This window comes from Rattus norvegicus, chromosome 3, assembly GCF_021556685.1.
Source record: "Rattus norvegicus strain SHRSP/BbbUtx chromosome 3, alternate assembly SHRSP_T2T, whole genome shotgun sequence".
NCBI lineage: Eukaryota > Metazoa > Chordata > Mammalia > Rodentia > Muridae > Rattus > Rattus norvegicus.
In genome coordinates, this window is record NC_141536.1 from 133,299,999 (window position 1) to 133,322,634 (window position 22,636).

Below are 22,636 nucleotides of genomic sequence, written 5' to 3' on the forward strand. Positions count from 1 at the left end.
GGGTTACATGTGCTGGGACATGCAGGTCCAGGGCAGGGGGTGAGGGAATCCTACTTCTGCTGATCTCAGGATAAGATTTCTGGGGTTTGGAGATGGGGCTGGGGAAGAGTGTCATGGCTTCCATTTCCTCTGTGTAGCTGAGAATGGTCTTGAACTCCCAATCCTTCTGCTTCTACCTCCCACCATCCTCAGTTTATGTAGTGCTGAGGACCAAGCCCTAGGGCTCTTTACAGTCTAGGCAAGCACACTACCAACTGAGTTATATTCCCCCCGGCTTCATGTTTTAAAGAACTAAGAAACCTATTTTATGTCTGTACAGGTATTTTTTTTGTAGCTCTTCCTTTTGTTTCTGAAATTATAGGTCTCCCTCCACCTAAACTGTCAGTGCTTCATGTGTGATAGCAGTAAATATTTATATTTATAAATGCAAATATTTGAAAAATGTGCTCATTTTTACTGGATTTAAAATTTGAGGCTAACAGGTGTCTCTCCAACTTTGAATTTGTTTCTTACCATGTTTTGATATTGTAGCATTTTCACTTAAAAGTTGGTCAACATTGAAGATATTGTTCCCGTTGGATGTGATCCGTCACTTCCTGTGAGCAGTTTCGGGGCTTCCTCTCTGTCATGGATATCCAGAAGTTTGGTGCAGTTGATGGTTTAAATTTATTATGTTCTAAGTGTTCACCTTACCTGTGGCTCACTGGGTTTCTTGAATCTGTAAGTCCACGGCTTTCACTAATTTTAGTTATTTGGTCCCATTCTTCCCTTAAACTTTAATTATATCCCTAATTATATATAGTGTTTCCTGAGGCTTTAAACCCCTTTCTTTTTTTTTTTTTTTTTTTTTTTGGTTCTTTTTTTCGGAGTGGGGGACCGAACCCAGGGCCTTGCGCTTCCTAGGCAAGCGCTTTACCACTGAGCTAAATCCCCAAGCCTTCCTGAGGCTTTAAAGCTGTGCTCGTTTTAATAGAACTTCTTCTCTTTGTTCTTATAACCAGAAAAATCTGTTGATATTTCTTCAAAATCTACCAACGCTTTCTTTTTATTGGAGGTCTTCTTTCTTTTATTTTATCGTAAAATGCCTATAACCCTCCCTCTTTTAAAAGCTTCCAAATATGGGAAATTGGTCCCATGCTGGTCATTACTTCAGCTTTTTATGGTCATACACAGTCTCCCAGACTTTGAATAGCTGTGAGGACCCTTGGTCACAGACCTTCCATTTTGATTGGAGCTTATAGTTATTTTGGGGTGAAGAGCCAGTTTTAAGGCATTGTTCCGCCATTCCAGAAGCGGAACTGCCTTGAAACTGGAGAAGGAAAACAATGGGCACAGTGATAATAGACCTGGATCTGGGGGGGTGGAGTCACGTGGACCGCTGCTGCTCACTGGCTAGCTGGCCGAGCCTCCTCAGCGAGCTCCAGATCAGTCAGAGACCCCAGCGCAAAACCTGTGGATGTCTACTAATATATAATAACTCTGACCTCCATACACATGCATAGACACACACACACACACACACACACACACACACACACACACACACACACACACAGAAATACAGATTTTAAAAAACAAACAAACAAACAAACAAACAGAAAATGGTGTTTTACCCTACATCAAAGGTTTTCCTGCCTCTTGGGTTCCCGGTAGCTATGCAGCCCGGAGCCAGTGTAAACCCCAGCTATGGTAGCTCTCCAGAAAGTCTCCACGTGTACTGGCATCACTCTGTCCAATTACAGAGTAATCTCCATATTTAATTTTTTCCCCATGAGATACCTGTAGCCTTGACAGGTATCTAAGAGGGACATAACTGTCTGCACTTGTGAACGAATGAGGTCTATCAAATCTTTGTTAGATTTTTCTGATTCACTTTTCAGCGTGGAAAACCCACCTGTGACAAAAGTTGTGCATGGCCCAGAGCAGTGTGGGTAACAGCAGCACAGTGCTGCTAATCTTCACAGCTTAAAAAAAATACCATAAGAAACTTTGTTAAATGTGTCACTTAACCATCATTAACAAAATTTAAAAAAAAAATACCAACAGGTAGAACTTTTGTGGATGATTTTGAAGAATGTCAAAGGTTCGAGAGGTGAAGGACACTGTTTTTATGTGTAATTTATGTCAACTATCTTCTTCTGTTTTTATAGGTAGGAATCTGTTTTACCTACAGGGAAAGGGAAGGAACGAAAGGAGTGTAGGAAGACACAGGTTTAGAGTCAGAAGACTCTCAGAGAAATGAAGTCCCTGTGGCTACTGGTCATACCACTGCCTGCCATTCCAAGGCAGCAAGCAATAGGGCAAGAGCCAGCCTGAGAGATACAGGGAACAACTGTCTGGGACATCCTTCAATGGCATTGCCGGGCTTGCAGCCTGACGAGATGGCTAAGAGTGCCGAGGGGCTTGCTGCCAAGGCTAATGACCTGTGTTTGATTCCTAGAACCCGTATTATGGATGAAACAAACTGATTCCCACAACTTGTCCTGTGACATCCACATGCAAGCTACAAAATTCACACACTCAAGCACACATGTACATACAATACATAAATAAGATGTAGTTAATTTTTAAAGGATTGCTGCATTTTAAAACTCATGAATAGACCAATCAGGAGGCTCAGGAGAAGATGAGGTGACTCCAAAAAGGAAGCTTGAGAGGCCTGTGTCAGACCCAGGGGAAAGAGCTGGAAAAGGCCACGGTGGCGACTTAGGTGTTGGACAACAGGGGAAACATGGCCGGTATGACAAAAGCCTTCTCACGGGCAAAAATGCTCATTCCTGTGCTAGCACCTCCCTCACTTGACACCTTTCTTTCCTATCGTTATGTATGTTGAATGACAAGGAGTGGTATAGGATGTCTGAATATGTTTTTATACCAAAGGTCTGGAAGCTCCTCTCCCCGCCATCCTTCGCCCACCACTGCTCCTCTCCCTTCTGTCTCCCCGTCTCTGTCACACGGAGTTATGATAAACTATCAGTGGACATTTTCTGTCCCCTGAGGAGTGTTCACACTCTGGGGCAGGTGAAATCAAGAGCAATACCCAGCCGAGTACCTGCCCAGCTTCATGATCCCCAGCAAGAAACCCAAAAAGGGGTAATCACTTGTCGCAGTTACTTTTCCAGTACTGTGAAGAGACATCATGACTAAGGCAGTTTTTAAAAGGAAACATTTCATTGGGCTCCTCTACGGTTTCAGAGCATTAGAGTCTATGACCGCTAGGCAGGGAGCGTGGCAGCCGGCAGGCATGGTATGGCCCTGGAACAGTAGCTGAGAGCTTACATCTGATCTACAAGCAGGAAGCAGAGAGAGAGAGTGAAATTCTCAGTGACATCCACCCCAACAAGGCCACACCCTCTAATCCTTTCCAAACAGTTCCATCAAACATAAGAGCCCGTGAAGGCCATTCTCATCCAAACCACCATACCCTTTAATGATGTGGTTTTTATTCTTCACTTTGTAGGCCTTCTTCAGCTTCTACAAGAAGAATGTGGATTACGAAACATTTAAAGCATTTAATGACGCATGCCTCGTCTATGATGGCCGACTTGTGATTGATACGACCTTCCACACCAACGACATAGCCATCCGAGCTGCTGGCCCCCTCACTAAATTCTCCAACCGATATTACTCAAACGAGTGGACTCACAGCAATTTCAGTTCCAAAGAAATTGGCTTTCAGCTGGCTGCAGCTATGCTCAGTCTCTTTGACCCAACCCTTGAGCCTGTGACTGAACCACCGGCTGACCTTGACCGCCTCATCCCCATGTACAAGGGAGCCAAGATCCAGGGTATGTAGAAGGCTCCTTTTCTTCTTTTGATGAGGTCAGTGTTCCGAGCAGCCAGTCATGTTTCTCTTAAACATAGCTCTTGGTCTTCAGTGGGCTGTCACAGAGGTGAAGAAGGAGCCCATCACCTTTCTCTGGCATCGACTGTGAACCTGATCATGTCATTATTCTGGACTTTTGCACATTGGGCATTTATTAGGGGCCCCTCCTACCAGTCCCCATGTTGTAGATGCAAAATCATCAGTAACTTGCCTAGAGATCTCAGGGATGGTAGACAGTGCTTTGCCTTGATATCTTATCCTAAGTTTCCATCCTTGTCATAGGTTCAGAGAGGAAGATACCTTTCCGCAATCCTATTCCTTTGCCCTCTCTCTCTAAATATTTATGTCTTTTTTTCTGTGTATGGTTGTGCTGCCGTATGTCTGTGTACCACATGAATGTGAATGCTGGAAGAGGGCATAGGAATATCCTGACGTTGGAGTTGTAGGCAGTTATTAGTCACCATGTGGGTACTGGGAACCAAACCCCAGTCATCTGCAAAGTAGCAAGTGTTCTTTACCATGAGCCATCTCTCCAGCCTCCTTAGCCTGCTCTCTTCATAAATAGGCTCAGCCATTTACAGCTGTGGAACAACCCATCTTCACTCCCTAACCCTTGGTGACCCTAAGAAGATAAGTTCATACGTAAGGCAGGTTTAGTTGCATTATTTTATGCTTACCTTAGTCCTGTATCCCAAACTTTTGTTTATTCACTTTCTTCTGGGTATCTTCTTCTTCTGTGCAATCTTTAGAAACAATTCATTCCTTTTTATTTTTTAGTAGTAATCCTCTCTGTGTGACAGAGGGAACCTGTGTATAGGTTAATGCAACCATGAACTCTTTAAGTTCAAAGACATATTGTGGTTCCTCGTTGCCTTGTTCAGATTTCTCTTTGCAGCTTTAAGCATGTGCACCAGGAATTAAGCTCTCTTTTGGGGCCATCAATCCTGTGTTGACCCTACTATTTGGTTTGGACATATCTTGTAGACTCTGTCATTATGCCACCAGAATGGTGCACATAACTCCTTACAAAATTACATCCTTCAGATACTTGGTAGCTTTTACAACTTGCCTACCTTTGACCACCTGGGAAGTTTCATGGGTTTGAACCTCTTGATCTGCCTGATTTTGTAGAGTTTTCTGAGTCAAGGGAGGAGTGAACCATTTGCACAGGTCACGTTGGACTGCCCACAGGAAGAAGAAGACAGGTTTTATTATGTTGAGAGGAAAAGAGATAGAGAGAAGAGATATTTTTAAACCATGTCTTTAAACATTGTGGACCTTAGAACCAGAAAACCCCACATATTTACAGAATCCAATGTTTGCTTCTGGGGGGGGGGGTTCATGGGCTAAGTTGCAAAGCATGCATACATTAAGCCCTGAAGGTATCTATGAAACCTGTTCTAGTAAATGGAATATCAAATCAAGGAGAGCAAGTCCCACATTCCACCCCTGTCTTCCTCTTTCTAAGCAGATGCCTGCTCTGCTTCTCCTCTGGGTAGGACCTTAGGAAATGACCTCAGGCAGGTAAGAGAACAGACAGCCTCAAAGAGGAGAGGTTGGTCAGACTCAAGCATATCCACAAAATACTAAGGATTTTATAATAATAGTTTTCTAAAGCATTGAGCAAGAAACTTTGTTCATTAGCCACATAAAATATAGTTAGTTTCTAATATTTTGTTTCTTTGGAGAAACATAGGAAATGGCAAGTCCATGACAATGTCCTGGAGCTTTTGGTCTGGCTTGGGAGATGCAGGAAACCACAGGGCACATCTCTGCTCATCTTGCCCTGGTGGCCATATGATAGGGTATTGATTTGACTAAATAAAGTTCAGCCACCCTAGGGCCTTCCTTGATAATTGGCTGCAGTTTCAGGAGCAGACATTACAGACATGTGTGTTTTGATGAAATATAAACTGCTCTCTGCCGAACCAATAATTCGTTTCTGATTTGGACGCCTGCCATTTCTTCCAGGAGGGATTCTTCCTGGGTCCTATCACTATCTACACATTTCCAAACCCGCCATCCCAACTCCCTTGGATGTACAAAGGTCACAGCCTGATTTTGTAAGTATTGATCTTGCATTTTAGTCTACCTCTGCTCATAAAATTTGTTTCAGTTGGAGGGTAAAATTTTTGACTCAAAGTCTTTGGTTCACACATCGTATGCTGACTATGCATGTCAAGTTTCAGAATGGCCCCCAGGAGCCTTTACTCCTCACACCATCATGTGGTGCACCCCAGAGGGAGCAGAACTGACTGGTGTATTGTACAGATGACAGTGTCAATGTCACAAAGATACTATAACTCTGCCTTGTCTTTTTCAGGATAGTCAGCTGCCATGGGGTAGGGTTTCCCAGGCTACCCTTTGGTGAGATCTGTATAGTAAAGAATTGGGGATGCCTACACTAGCTATATGAGTTACCAGCCTCAGAGTCAGTGCCTTTCAAGCTTCTAGATGCTTCTTGCTCCACCAAAACTCTTGACTGAAAGCCTAAGAGACCTCGAGTTCCCAGCGAAGCTACCCCCAATCTCTAATTCTCAAAAGATCATGAGATAATTAAGTTTATTGCTGCTTTAACTTAGGTTTTCTTAATAGAGTTTAAAAAAGAGTAGTTTTAATTTCATAACAAACTCAAGCAAAAGTTACAATGATTTCCTGGATTCTCTTTGTTCCTCCTCCCTCTGCCCTCACCTCCATCTACACCCCCCACCCAGGTGGCACAGCCATCAGAGCTGGTGGGCCGTCATCAGCACATCATTATCAGCAGACCCCTTAGCTCTCATGAGGATTGGCTCTGGGTGCTGTGCATGCTAGAGCGTCTTCACAGAGCACCATGCAGAACCCTATGCAACACTCCTCTGTGTCCTGTCCTTCATTCTTTCTGCCACACGAAGGGCTAGTAATATTTAAGCTCTATTGTCTCCAAAGTTGTCATTCATATCAGTTGTATCTTCTTGTTGCTGTCACCAGACACCTGACAATAGGGACACCTGACATAGTTTGGGGACGCAGTCCTCATGACAGGGAAGGCAGAACTTGAGGCAGTAGTCACATTACACAGTGAGAAAGCAGAGAGACAGAGATGTTCACGCTCTGTTGCCTTTCTCCTTTGTCTACAGTACAGGACCCCAGCCTATGGAATGCTGCCATCCTCAGTTAACCTAACCTAGAAATGTCCTCACAGCATGCCCAGAGCTTTGCTTCTGTGGTGACCCTAGATTCCGACAAATTGACAATTTACCAATTAATCAACACATTGTATAATTGGAACCACCGCATGTGGCCCTTCAGAATGGCTTATTTCACCTAGTAATATATATGTAAGTTCCTTCCATGTTTTTACATGCCATATAGCCCATGTCCTTAAATCCTGAGGGATATTGCATCATCTAGGTGTACCACAGTTTACCTACTGAGGATCAGTAAGCCTTTGTTAGGTTTTGATATATGATCAAGCTTGATAAACATCTGCCTTTGTTACTCTGGGGCCAGCATATTCTTTGGACCAGGAATGGCCAGCAGGCCCAACTGTTTGCATCCCATCTATGAATTACACAGAAAAGCCATCTGGAAAAATGGGAGGGACTTCTCATTGTCTGGCCAAGTGATTCCCCTTCTCTGGTGTCACTCTTGAATTTTCCTCATTGAGGCAGTGTTGTTGTAAAATTATAAAAAAGAATGCTGTCTTTTATCCCCCACTAGGTCCAGCACGGCAGTGCCCCATGATAACCTGAGAGATATCTCAATCTCAGTCAGCAAAGCCTCTCACCTGCTCTGCTCCATCCCACATCGCACTGCCGAAGGCCTCTCTCTCTGAGCCTGGCAGCAATCTCTCTACCTATCTAGTTCCCAAGGCAGGTTTCCATGCCAGAAGCACACATCCCAACTCTGTGGCGGCCCAGACCAGTCACCCCACACTCCCTTACACTTAAATCTACACACGAAAGAACACACAACACAATAACCTCTGATCCAATTGATAAGATATAATTGCCCACCTAAATATGCAAAGCCCGGTACACACCCATCCCTTAAGAACATTCACAACAACCTGTAAAGGTACAGCATGGAATCTAACATCAGCTTCCCTGTTGTCCCGAGGCTACTCTGCCAGCTCCTCCTCCCTCCTCTTCTTCCCTCAAACTTTTCTCCTGCCCGTATGACAGGCCTTGTTCTATCCTGTACTGGCCCTCACCTGTATTTTACAAATTAAATGGGCAGAAGGTTCTGATGAAGTCACCTGAGTCCTGAGTAGGTGACTAGGCAACCATCCTTGGGGCAGTGGAATTAGCATCAAAATACAGATAACTCCAGGCCAAACCACAAAAAGGCAGAACCTCTCTTCCACTGTCTTCTGAATATTTTTGAGGGTCAATGACATGAGCAACTTAACATGAAGATATTACTCAGATTTTCTTAGAGGGAGGGCTAGCCACGTGACAGGTTCTGGTCCATCTGACATAAGTAGAATACACTAGAAAAATCCTTAAACGCTAAAAGAAAAGGGGGTATTCAAAGTGTCACAAGTCATTGCTCCCCTAGCTCCTCCCCATTCAGGAAGTCGAGTCCCTCTTCCCCTTGCTTCTCATGGACTTTGAATAAGTCACTCCACTTGTCTTTGCTCCTGATCCTCTGAACAGAGCAAATCATTCCTGATCATTTACAGTGTTCAGAGCAAAGCAAATTCTTATAAATCCTGCTTCCTTACAATAGCAAAACTTTCTTATAGGAGAAAAGACATATATGGTAACTTTTCTTACCTCCCATGCTCTGGGGGCTGTTTGGTGTTTTTCTACAGTGTCATACTATCTAGCTCAAGAGTTGGCCTCAAACGTGCACTTTCCCTCGCCAGCCTCCTCCTGAGATGGAGATTGCAGTCAAACACCATTATGCCCTACCTCCACATTCCCTTAGGAGTCCAGTATACAGAGAGCTCATAGGCTGGCTCCTTTTGTCACCACAGATAAGCAACGTGTACCTAATCCACACAAGGGCTAGGAAATGTTGGGCTTGATTTGAGACCAAACCAGAGTCTTCAATGGACACTGTATGATTTGTCATGTGTCTACCAGGGCTCTGCACTCTTTACATTGAGTAAATGCACAAAATGGGGTTTGGATAATGAGAATCTTAATAACGGTGCAACTCAAATAGATTCTTTGGCTGGTGCTACAACAGTATCTGAACAGGACCCCTGGCTTTAATTAACCATTTTGCCAAGTGGGCTTCCTTCTTAATTAGTACAGAAGATCTAAACAGATTTTTTCCCTACTTTATTTTCTAAGGAAAAAAAATGTAGGATGGCTTCCATGGCAATCTTTTGGAGTTGGAATTAATTTATGCAAGATTGTTGCCAAAATGGCCAGGCAGTCACCTAAATACAGCCAGCTGATCAAGGGTGTAGCCCGCCTAAGATGCTCCTCCCCAGGGAAACTGGCCTACTCGTCTTACAATGGACATGGTCCAGACTTAGATTTTTCTAGTTCTCAGTAAGTGGAGGATGGGAAAGTAAGGTGTCACCTCAGTCATCCATGAGTTCTTCCTACCGTAATCCTTCAGGAAGAAGAAAGGACCCCGAGGCACCTCCAGAATGAACTGATTTACAGATTCTGGCCCACATGCCTGGTTGGCTTGCGTGCCACAAAGTAAAGAAATTTGTCACAACAAATTCTGCCTTGGGTACCATGACATTTTAAATCATGTGTTTGTCACGAGACATTGGGGACTTGGTTTCTTGAACACCGAGGCGGATTAATCCAATCCCACGTCTTGCATTTGGTGTGAACTCTGGAGTGATTTTCTGACCCGTGTAATCGGGGGTGGGGGTGGGGGAAAGCAGGGCAGCAAGCGTCAGAAGTAACGTGCAGTACTGTGGGCGCTCGCTCTGGGACTGAGAAGCCAGCTTGTGTGTGAGTTCTCTTTAATATTGATGTGCAGCATCTCCGAGGCACTCCAAGTTTCCAGACTGCTCCACCCCACCCTCAGCTATGCTATGACAGTGCCAAGGCTCATTAAGATTAATACAACGTGCCTTCCATAGCTAAGATCAGTCACCAGCTAAACCTCCTCCCCGTTCCTTTCTCTAGAGTTGGCTGTTTACTGGATAGTCTTTTCAAGCCCTGGTCACTGCGAACATGATGTGTTTACAACGACACTGATGCCACAGAGTTTAGACTATTAAGAATAAATAAATAAATAAATAAATAAATAAATAAATAAATAAAGTAAGCAAGCAATCAAGCAAGCAAATCATGTTGTTAGAAACAATATTAAGGCCACCACCCTCGTGCAGCAGGTTGTCATTGGGCGGTATGTCCCGCTCAGACACTGGCTGGACCCCAGCCAGCAAGCTACCCACTGCTGTGACAACTAACCATTGTCCCAACCTTGAAGTGCTAAGCTCAGGGTGGAGAGCCCACAACAGCCTCCAGAGCACAAAGGAAACCTCAATAACTGAATGCGGGGTAACCAGCAAAGTTCCTTGCAAAGCCACCTTTCCATCGCCCCCATGGATGGCTCACAAAGTTAGTCTCTTTGGTGGCTGCGTACCCTAATCTCAGTCACTCAGCATAAAAAAACACTAAAGGAAGAGGCAGCAGCAGCCAGGACTTGTGGGTTTGCTCTCCCTATTCTCCAGTGAACAGGGAGAAAAGCTAGCACCTAGCATGCATCAGCGATACTGTGGGGGCGGAGTGGGCTGCCTGGGACCCCAAGCAGCTTTCCTAGGAATATCGTTAGCACTGTGCAAGCACTGCTTCACTGAGAAGGCATGACCTCTCACTCAACACTCACTGGCTTGTGGTTCTTCCCAAAACCATCCCTTTCTGCCAAGGGGTCAGGAGGCTAACTCTCAAACTGCTAATGACAAACCCCAAATTGTCTGCATTTTATCTAGGAAAAGCACAGTCTTAGGGTTTCTATTCCTGCACAAAACATCATGACCAAGAAGCAAGTTGGGAAGGAAAGGGTTTATTCAGCTTACACTTCCACATTGCTGTTCATCACCAAAGGAAGTCAGGACTGGAACTCACACAGGGCAGGAACTTGGAGGCAGGAGCTCATGCAGAGGCCATGGAGGAATGCTGTTTATTGGCTTGCTTCTCTGGCTTGCTCACCTTGCTTCCTTATAGAACCCAGGACCATCAGTCCAAGAATGGCACCACCCACAATGGGCTGGCCCCTCCCGCTTTGATCGATAGTTGAGAAAATGCCTAACAGCTAGATGTCATGGAGGCATTTCCTCAAGGGAGGCTCCTTTCTCTGTGATAACTCCAGCTTGTGTCAAGTTGACACACAAAATCAGCCAGTACAACTGACCCCTATGACCTATGGCTGCATGATCTCATTTTAGTTAGGGTTTTACTGCTATGAACAGACACTATGACCAAGGCAAGTCTTATAAAGGACAACATTTAATTGGGGCTGGCTTACAGGTTTAGAGGATCAGTCCATTATCATCAAGGAGGGAGCATGGCAGCATCCAGGCAGGCATGGTGCAGAAGGAGCTGAGTTCTACATCTTCATCTGAAGGCCACTAGCAGAAGCTGCCTGGCTTCCAGGCAGCTGGGATGAGGGTTTTAAAGCCCACGCCCACAGTGACACACCTACTCTAACAAGGCTACACCTCCATGTAGAGCTACTCCCTGGGCCAAGCAATTCAAACCATGACAGGCATATAGTGGAGGTCTCTGTCTGCATACCCATGTGTACTCCAGTTCTGAAATGGTGCTTACTATTCTGGGATGTCCAAGTAAAGTTGATGTCACATGCCCACATGCAAGGTGGAGGGATTTGAAAGTCAAGACTCAAGGCAGTACGCGTGAATGAAGAATTCCCAAGAGCAGGTGGGGCTAGAGAAATTCAGTGGTGAGAGGGAAGAGTAACTGAGTGAGACACCTTGCAGCAAAGCTCTAAAGTCTACCAGCACCTAGGTAAAAATGCTGGCCCTGTGGCACTTCCGAATTATAACCCCAGTGCCAGAGGTTGAGACAAGAGAATCCCAGACAGTTGCTGGCCAGCTAGTCCGAGTGTTCCAGGCCAATGAGAGACACCCCTTCCCCGCCCCCCAAAGAAAGGCCTAGGTGGCTCCTGAAGAATATACACAGTTAACTTTTTTGACTCTACATGCACATACACACATACACATACACACATGCACATACACATATGCACACATACATGCACACACACGTGCACACACACACATGCACATACACATATAAACACACACACATACACACATTTAAATGTTAAAGATGCTAAAAATGTAGAATACTGCTGCTCCTTAATGTCATCCATTTTGAAAAGAGAAAATGTGCTGTGGACAGTTTCTTACCGTGAATGTATTCACGAGGGACTACCAGCCTCCTCCTTGAAACAACACTGCCCAGCTTCCTTCCGATGTCATCATCCCCATCCCCTAAATATCCAGTCTGTTGTATTTGAAGCTGACCTAGAGTCTGCAGATGTGTCTCCTAGTGTGATCCCACAATGCCCACCAGCTGCCTCAGTTTAGCCAAACAGTTAACCTGTGTGGCTTAGTTGTTCTCCTGTTGCTGTGATAAAATGCTCCAAGAGAAGCAATGTAAAGGAAAAGGGGTTTATTTTGCAGCCTCCTTTTAGGATGGATCTTAGCACCTCAATTAACCTAGCCAAGGGGGATGCCCAGAGGCTAACCTAATTCAAACGATCACCCACAAATGTGCCTGGAGGTGTTTCCCCCTAGGTTAGAGGTTCTCAACCTGTGGGTCATGACCCCCAAAAGACCATCAGAAACACAGGAATGTATATTATGATTTATAAAATATCAAAATTACAGTTATGAAGAATCAATGAAACTAAGCTTATGGTTAGGGGTCACCACAAGATGAGGAACTTTATTAAAGGATTTCAGCATAAGGAAGTTTGAAAACCACTGTCCTAGGTAGGTCCAGATCTTAGCGAGTTGACAGTCACACTGACAATCACACCTTGTGTACCTGACTGGACAAAGCCCTCAGGTGGATCCAGGACTAAGCAAACGTTTGGGATTTAGACAAAGGTGACTTTGCTGAAGGTTTCTAAATGCCACATTCAAGTTCAGAGTATACGCTTAACTCTATACACACTCAGAAAAGCATTACTGGTGTTAGATGAACTAAATCCAGAATCTTGAGGCCAAGTAAAAGATGAGCCACCACTAACATAGCCTGTGTTTGTCTACTGAGGTCAATGAGGAATGGAGCTCCACAAGGAGCTGATAGCTGTCAGGGCTGAACTCAAAAATGTAATGGTGACACAGGATTACAGCAGCACCCTTCCTAGCACAGCAACACCCTTCCTTGGCATCGGGTTCATGAGGCAGTCAGTTTTAATCCTTTTGCAAGGGGCAGAATCCACACCTCGAACAACTCACAAACTGAAAGTTCATCTACAGACCATATGAGCTGTATCCCATGGACTTCCTCTTGGGAACTGAGTTATTATCAAAGGCCCGCCCTCCTTCCCAAGCCTCAATACCAGGTTTCACCTTTTTTCTGTGTGTTTAAGTAGTCTCTAAAGCAACCAGAAGTCCTCGAGATCACTTTGACCAGGATGTTGTCAAAATGGCTCTGTGAAATTTGACACTTTAAACCCATCATATTTAGAAAAAGGGACCCAGTTCCTTTACTGGGTAAGACACTGAGCTATAGACAATTGGTGGTCACCCAGCAACTAATTTTAAAGCCTAGAACAATCTGATAACAATTTAACATGTGGTGAGGAACATTTTGTCCTGAAAAAAAATGTTGTTTCTGACACACTGATGACTGTAATTTGCAACAAGATAGAACTCGTCTGTTAGACTTGGAAAAGTAAGTCCCAGAATAGAGTTCCCCAAGTCCAGGGATGTTTTGCAGACTTCCTGATCTAATTCTCATCCTCACCCAGGGCTCAGAAATAGTGACTGGCAACGCGAAAAAGGGGACATACTTCCGACTATACTTCAACAACTATAAGTTGGTAGAGGCCATCACATGCTTTTCAAAGGAGCCTTTCCCAACTTCCAACTATATCCGCTTGTTTGGACAACACGAGCAGGTCCTCAACAACCTGTGTACTCGATTTGATGAGAAACTGATCCCGGATCTCTACAGGTACCTGGGGCCTTGACTTTGACTGTGAGCACCGACATTATGTATGATGTGTGCTGGAGTGCTGTGTGTGTGTGTGTGTGTGTGTGTGTGTGTGTGTGTGTGTGTGTTGTGATGCACCAGAGAGAGAAATTGGAATCACTGAGAGAAGCTGGGGTGACTGAGACAGCCTTGTTACAAAATAACGAATGTTGGACCACTAGCATTGTCTGAAGAGCAAAGGTTCACATGAGGAAGTACATGAATTTAGATGTGTCTGGGCCTGGACCTGGACCTCAGCTCCATGATGTGGATGTCACAAAAGTGTGAGATGAGATGATATTCAAGTCCCTTTCCACCCAGGGCTGCTAAGAGCAGGAGTCTAAACCTAAGAGAAGGGTTGGAAGTCAGGATGTGGAAGAAGCCGGCCCCATTAGGATTTCTTCAACCATGAAACAGGCTGCTTATGGTCCTAACCCTTTCCGTCCTAGCATGTAGATTAGCATCTTACTAAAGATGTGGATAAGACAATTCCTGCCCCCCCTCTTTTAGCTCTTTTACAAGGTCAATTACCCTAGTACCTAAACTGCACAAAGACCTGACAGAGACCCAGAGATGCAGGAATGGTTCAAAATACATAAACTGGTGAACATAATCCACCACATAAATAAACAGAAAGGCAAAAACCACACGATAGTCTCATTAGATGCAGAAAAGGCCTCTGACAAAATCCAACACCCCTTCATGATAAAAGTCTTGGAGAGATCAGGGATACGAGGCCCATACATAAACACACTACAGATAATTTACAAGAAGCTCATAGCCAACATTTAACTAAATGGAGAGAAACCCAAAGCCTTTCCATTTAAATCAGTAAAAAATCAGTAACAAGACAAGGCTGTCTGCTCTCTCCATACCTATTCAATATAGTACTTGAAGTCTTGGATAGAGCTATAAGACAACTGAAGTTTAAGGGGTTACAAGTAGGAAAGGAGGGAGTCAAAATATCTTTATTTGCAGATGAAAAATCATATATATAAATGATCCTAAAAACTCCACCAGGAAACCTCTACAGCTGAGAAACAATTTTAACAATGTAGCTGTATACAAAATTAACACACAAAAGTCAGTAGCCTTCCTTTATACAAATGATAGACATATATAAAATGATAGACATACATAGACACCAGGGGAAGAATACCCTTCACAGTAGACTCCTGTGTGCCTGTGTGTGTGTGTGTGTGTGTGTGTGTGTGTGTGTGTAGATGTATAGATATGTAGATATATGTATATATTTATTCAAGACTCAAGTACACACACATATATATGTACATATGTGGATACCTCTGACCAAGCAAGTGAAAGATTTATAAAAACTTTATATTAAGTTTTGTCACAAATATGCCAAGTTCTATGAAAAGAAAAGTCCCACTGGACTTGGGCAATGCATCAGATCTTAGATGAGTCTGGTGAAAATTGTCATCTTTGATGTTGACCCCAATATTATAGCAAAGTATAAGCCTTAAATTATTTAGGATGGCTTGAGGAAGGCGTACCATTTTACAGTAGAAATCCACTCTGTGGATGCAGCTGCTGTTTAACAAGGTTGGGAGAACGACTTTCTGTACATTAAACAAGATGGTGCCATAGCCAGTACAGAGTCTATAAAACAGGATTTGAGTGTCCTTGATACCCACGGGATGACTGCAGCATCATAACCTTTCTTTCTCCCTAAAAAATTTAAATTACAAAACTCCTCATGCAAGCAAAAAAGGTATGTACGACATTCATGTATGCTTGGAGGGGGAATAATACTGGAAATCCATGTGTCTGCCACGTGTTAAAGAATAATTCCTGACCAGGGGGCACTGAAAGCCCCTCCCTGACCATATGCAGACTATCAGTTGGAAGGCGGCCACCATTTCAAAGTTAGAGTTAGTCATTTGGTTTCCTGTGAATCTTTTCTAAATGGCAACAAATACAGTCTTTGTCATAAGGTCTCTACTCTCGAAATGAGAAAGCAGCTTCAGTATAACAAGCAAATGGACCCAATAAATCATCATATTCCAAAGCAGGCACTGTCTGGACTCAATCCAAGGATTGTGTTTTACCAACTGTTACTTCACATATGCATATATTATATATATATAATGTTTATATAAAATGATTTTCTAAATAATATTATTTGTTATATTAATTGCCTACTTCTGAGTTGAATTTCTGGTTTGCTACAGAAAGCCAATGTTCTGTTAATTCTGTGTCCACACCGACAAACATAGCTGTGGCTCCTTTGTTCTTCCCCACCCCCACAGTGTAGTCTTCCATTGTTTAACTGTGTCGGTACTCATTCACAGATTTCCCTGCTGGTTGATGTCTTGAGTTCTTTGTGCTGTTACAAACAGTTCTGTAGCCATGACGAACATACTTCATGTGTAGGACTTTTCTAAGACTGTCCCAGCCCTGTAACTGTATAGTCCTGGCAACCTTTACTTATTCCCAAAGTAAAGTCATCATGTCTGTCTGTCTATATGTCCTTGCATGAGAGTCTGTGTCTCCATCATACATTGGTTATGTTCAAACTTTAAAATTAGACGAGTCTGGTCTTATAGAAATGTATCCTCTGGCCATTCTTTATCCTTCTCTGATGAATCACACAGCTAAGTGCCTTTTCATTTGTTGTCAGGACACTTATAATAGTACCTTGTGACCATATGGGTTCTCTTCTTTTTCTTAATAATGCCTACGAGTGCTGATATATTCTGGATGCAAACTTGTGTTGGCCACACATTTTGAGTGTTTCATCTACTGCTTTCAAACTGTTCTTTTCTATATAATGGCAATTAATATATGTTCTTAATTCAATATGATCTTTTTACTCTCTCCAAGAATATATTATATATTTTCTTTCTTTACTCTTCAAAAAGTTTTATAATAAACCTATCATGTTCCATGGATTTGATAGGCAGTACATTAAATCCTTGCTTAATTAGGCAAGAATCGATCTTTTTATACTGGTTATAACATTATAGCATAGTATAAGTATCAATTTATTTAGATTATCTTCCGTGGCTTTCAATGAAGTTTTATAATTGTCTTTATAAATGGCTTACCTAGTTTTTGTCTGACATGATCCCCATATATTGTGTAATTTTATTGCTGTCATAAACATAATTTTTATTGGATGAGATGGCTCAGTGAGTAAATTTCTTGTTGTGACAACCTGAGCTCAATCCATGGAAGCTGCATGAAGGTAGGAGAGAATCAATTACATAGAATTGCCCTCTGACCTCCACACATCTACTATGACACACATACCTGCTCATGCATGCTTGCATGCTCTCAAGTTCTCTCCCTCATAATGATACTAATTATTTTAAAAATCACTGTTGTTGATTGTTGCTGGTATAGAGGGATGCTCTAATATTTTATAACTCTGTGTCCTGTAAGCTTGCTAAAGCAATTTTTAAAAATTCACCTATAGTTTTTTATTTTTAGATTTTCCACATAGATAAAACTGAAATAATGTCATTTCTTTTCTTATCCAATCTTTATGGTTTCTATTTGTTTTTCCTGTCCTATTACGCAGGCTAAGGTATGTAGCATAAATTACTGAGGAGGAGTTAGTGCTAACTCGCTTACCTCATTCCTAATCCTACAGGTAATGTTTTAATATTCAATGTGAGACATTTGCCATAGTATTTGTGTCCTTCATTGGGCAAAGAATCCTTTCTAAGCTGTACGTGTGTGTGTGTGTGTGTGTGTGTGTGTGTGTGTGTGTGTGTGTGTGCGCGCGCGCATGCATGCGCCTGCATTCAAGTGTGCACTTAGTGGTGGTTGATCCTTAGGATTTTGTGCATACCAAGAACACTGTCTATTCCATTAGGAAAGTTTCCTAATGCTTTCAAAGATAATCCATCCTTTTTATAAATTCTTTAATCATAGGTTTTTCCCCTTTTCAAATACTTGTAGACTTGATTGATGTGTTGTCTTTGAATCAAATACCCAGGAGGGCTATTAACTAAGTCACACTGTAGAAAAACCTCCTTGCCAGCTTCCATGAGACTAGACAAGTTCACAGGGCTGTTGGTGTTGTGGGTTCTGTTCTGTAAAGTTGGAGTGACATTCTGATTTGGGTGAGGTGGGCTCTCAGTGTCACCTTGATGTGCATTTTTCTGATGGCTACTCTGGTAGAATATTTTGTCACGCTTTCATTAGCCATCTGTGTTTCAGCATTGGAGAAGTATGTTCGTTTCATTAGCATTTATGGATTGAGGTGCCTCATCTTTTGCTGTTTTAGCTCCTGGTATATTCTGGCTTTTAAGAAGATTTTACTCCCATTCTGTGCGTCTCTCCATGCTACATGGTGTCCTTTGCTGTGCAGCCCTTTCAGTTCATGAGGTCCCACTTGTCAGTTGTTGCATCATCTCCTGAGCAACTGGAGTCCTATTCAGAGTCCTTGCCTCTGCCTGTCTCTCTCTTGAGGTGTCTTCCCTGCTTTATTGCATTAAGGCCTTTAGTCCATTTGGAGTTGACTTTCATACAGGGTGAGAGATAGAAACGGACTGTGGGTAGCGTGCTGTTTTTCTTACTACGGCTCTCTAGTATAACCTGAAACCAGATATGAGATACTCTGACATTCTTTTTGTTCAGATTGTTTTGTTTTCCAGAGTCGTTTGTACTTCCACACTGTGGTTCTCTCAGCTCTTGTGGATCATTGGCTGATACAGTCCACTAGGGCAGTGGGGTTCCGAATCCCGGCGACTACATACAATGAATAAACCACACCCAGGACCCACAGTCAGTAGGCAGATCAACTTCACTAAGGGTGATGGAAGCCTTATAAAGTTTTGGGAGACTGAAAGTAGGGACATCCAGGACGGGCAAAGGTCAATGACGGGAGGGGGGGGGCTTAGAGTACTTGGAATGCCTCATTAGCATGGGGAAGCATTTCAGAACTCAAGTGCTGGCTGAACAAGTTTTGTCAGGATAAAGGAAATTGGTACTATAAACTAATTGGGGATGTGTGATGTTACTCAGGTAGAGACGAGTATAAGGGCTTAGAATTCCCAGGACAAGAACAGAGAAGGAGAAAACCCACTAACAAAGGGAGTCTCCCATATTGCCCCAACCCAGAGGCTATCCCGTCATGATGGACTTCGACCTTAATTAGCCCGAGTTTTTTTCACACCATATGAGTTTTAAGATTTTTCTAAAAAATATTCATATGAAGAATGTTCTGAAATGTTGTTGATGATACCACTGAATATGTAGATTGCTCTTGGCTACTTTCACAATATTAGATCTTAAACAATCAATAATGGAGGTCTGTCCATCTTCTACTGTCTTACACAGTTCACTCTTCAGTGTTCAAAAGTTTTCATTGTAGACATCTTTCACTTTCTTGGATGGGTTTATTCTAAGAATTTCGTTGGTTGTTTTTTTAATGTGAGGCCATTGTTAATGGAGTTATTTCCCTGGTTTCATTCAATGGAAAGGCTACTGATTGTGCTTAGTTTATTTCTAAACCTGTCATTTTGCTGAAAGAGTGTATCAGATCTAAGAGAGCTTACTGATGGGGTCTTTTGGGTCTCTTATGTGTAGAACTATATTTACAAATAAAGATGCTTTGACTCTATTTGTTTTCCTTTCACTTCCTTCTCTTGTCTTATGTTCTCTAATCCTTTGAACACTGTGTAATAGTAGAGCGATAGCAGAGGAAGCAGATATCCTTGGTCTTCTTCCCACTTTTGGTGGAAGTGCTTTGAGCTGTGCCCCATTTAGTATAGTGTTGATCATAGACTTGTTGTATGAAGCTTGGTTATGTCGAGTTTATTTTTTCTATTTCTACTTTCTTTATGATGGGATTCTGGAACTTGTCTAAAGCTTTTGTTTCTGAATCTCTTGAGATGGCAATGTGACTTCTGTCCTGAGTCCACTTATTGTATTTATGGATTTATAAATGCTTTCTTTTTTAAAATTTATGAATGTTGAATCATTCCTGCATCTCTGGAGCGAAGGCAACTTGATCATGGTGAGTGATCTTTTGATACTTTGTTGGATTTGGTTAAGATTTCATTGAGAACATTTGCATCTGTGTTCACCAGAGAAATTGGCCTACAATGTTCTGCTGCTGTCATTGAGTCTTTGAAGTAGATTTTGGTGTCAGAGTAATACAGGTCCTATAAGAAAATTTCATAGTGTTTCTGGTTTGTAAATAGTCTTAGAAACCTTGGTGTTGTCTCTTCTTTAAAGATGTAATAGAAACTTAGCAGGGAGTCCATAAAGGCCTAGGCATTTTAGTTGAAAAAATTTGTGTTGCTCTTCCAATCTTGTTGCTTCTTAGAGATGGATTAAAATTGTTTATCTACCTTGATTAAATTCTAGTAGGTCATATGCATTTACAACTTTATCAATTTTTAGGAGTATTTTTCCAATTTAGTAGAATGTAAGTTTGAAGGTGTAGTCTAACGATTTTCTGAATTTCAGTGGCTTTTGTTGTAGTGTGTGAGGAGCAGAGAAAGCCCTGAGTGAAGTCCTGAGTCAGTGTGTGTTGTTGACATGGAGGGACAGCAAAGCCTCCTCCCAGGGGTGAGACTCAGAAGGAAATGGCAAAGCCTTCTTTCCTGGTCTAAGTGTGAATGTCAATAGTGTGTAGAGAAAAAAAAAGCACTACTTTCTCCCCACCCCCATTTATTTATAGACTGAAGACTGCTCCCCTACAGAGCCTGCTCCTACTGAGATTAGCTAAACTTGCCTCCTTGACCCAGATGTATAGTCTAAACCCCACCTCCTTATATAGCTATATGCAGTAGCCCCACTATATAGTAAAAACTCTGAGCTCTGGGTTCCATCAGAGACCCCAGTCTACTCAGCTTATCCTTGTGTTTGTCTTTTCTGATGCCCCCAGGCAGGTCCAAGTCTTTGGAAACCATGGGTAATGGACACCCGCACTAATATCTCCCTCCATTTTCAGCTCCGGTGGTGTTAATTTGGGTCTTCCCTGGTTTCGTTAATTTTGGCTCTGGGCTTGTCAATCTTGTTTCTCTTTTCAGGTCACCAACTTCATTGACTCTTTGTATCTTTGTTGTTTCAGTCCATTCACTTCCGACTTGATCACGCTTCTTTGCAGCTACTGAGTCTTAGGTTTGGCTCCTTCTCAAGGCTTTGTTTTCCCAAGGCCTGAGATACACTGTTACTTATCTGCCATGAGATACATTGTTACTTATCTGCCATCTCTGACTTTCTAACATAGGTACCTGTGGCTGTAAAACGTCCCCATCAGGGTTGCTAGCATTGTATCCCATGGGTTTTGCTTTGGTGTGTTTTCGTTTTTTTTATTCGGTTCTAAAAAAATTTTTAAACTTTCTTCTTGATTTCTTTGATAGCCCCACTCAGCATTCACTAGTGTAGCGCCCAGTCTCTGTGAGTTTGTGTTTACTCTACAGTTTCTCTTCCTGTTCTTTTCAGACTCTATCCCATTGTGCTCAGGTAAAAGATAGGAAATTGTATCTCCTTATATTTTAAAAACTTGTTTTGTTTTCTGGTGCATGAATTATTACAGAAAGAGTTCTGTGAGCTACTGAGAAAAGTATGTATCCTATAGTATTTGGAAGGACTGTCTGTAGAAACGTGTCAGGTTGGAAGAGCAGTAACATCATTTAACTGAGGGGTTGCTCCTTTGATTTATTTTTTGTGGAATTCACCTGTCAGTGAGAGTGGAAAAAAAAAAAAACCAACCCAGGTATTTAAAAAAGCAAATTCATTTTCTTCTTAGCTCATGATAGGACTTCGTCACTGCTGTCAGTCAATGATACTTGAAACATCTGAGTTCCAGGGAATCTTTATTTTGTTTTTGGGGGTTTTTTTTGTTTGTTTGTTTGTTTGTTTGTTTAAAACAAAACCTACTCCTTGGTAAATGAGATACTAGGAATCCTATGTGGGGGCAGGGGGAAGAAGAATGTTTTCACATTTAGCCAGATTCAAAGCCCCAGCTGATTTGTTTCTCCCCGAAACATAGCGCTGGTGAGCTGGGGGCCAGTAGTCAGGGCGCAGCTGTTAGCTGACGATGCTAATAATTATAAAAGTTAATTTGGTTGGTTGGTTAAGAGTGGATGTTCAGGATGGCCAAGTAAGAGTGGACAGCACTTGATAGCAGGCGGTGCCGATTGACATCTGTCAGAAAGAGGCAGGGGGCAGGAAGACGCTGGCCACACGTGTGCAAGCAAGGCCCCGAGGATCCCACCATGCCTTGGCAGGCATGTACACACGCAGCTGCAGCCACGTTCTTCTCAAGTGCCACAAAGTACTGCCAGGTTGCCGTGCTGATTCTTGGCCCAGCACTGTTCTCCCTGCCTCTTGTCAGGCAGGCCGACCTGGCCCTTTCCAAGCAGGGTGAATGGCTCAGCTGATTTTGGCCAAGATCTGATTACCAATTGTTTTCCTGACCTTGGCTGCACCAGCCATGTGTCTCATTCAAAGCCAGCTGTACTTCCTCACCTGTCTACCACACTGAGGACACCTTCCTCCATGCTGGCGGGGCCGATGGTACCCAGTGCTCTGTTTTTCTCCAAGAACAACTCCTTTTCCATCCAGAGAAGCCCTCAGGACCTTTCAAGGACATCATGACCTCATGAGCAGAGACTCACTTGGAACCACAAGGGAATGTGGGGTGACAACTGAGCAACCAGCCAGAGTGACGCCCAGCAGGCAGCTGCCACAG

The 22,636-nt window shown here is 42.9% G+C and overlaps 1 protein-coding gene across 4 annotated transcripts in view; it reads left to right on the top strand.

The window, feature by feature from the left end:
• The window catches only part of Cfap61 (cilia and flagella associated protein 61), a 278,953-nt gene that overhangs the window by 210,473 nt on the left and 45,844 nt on the right, over window positions 1-22,636 (top strand). For all 4 annotated transcript variants that reach the window (NM_001430465.1, XM_087652240.1, XM_087652242.1 and 1 more), the window contains 3 exon segments: window positions 3,461-3,788; window positions 5,798-5,889; window positions 13,736-13,941. In NM_001430465.1, coding sequence (NP_001417394.1) covers window positions 3,461-3,788; window positions 5,798-5,889; window positions 13,736-13,941 — 626 coding nt within the window.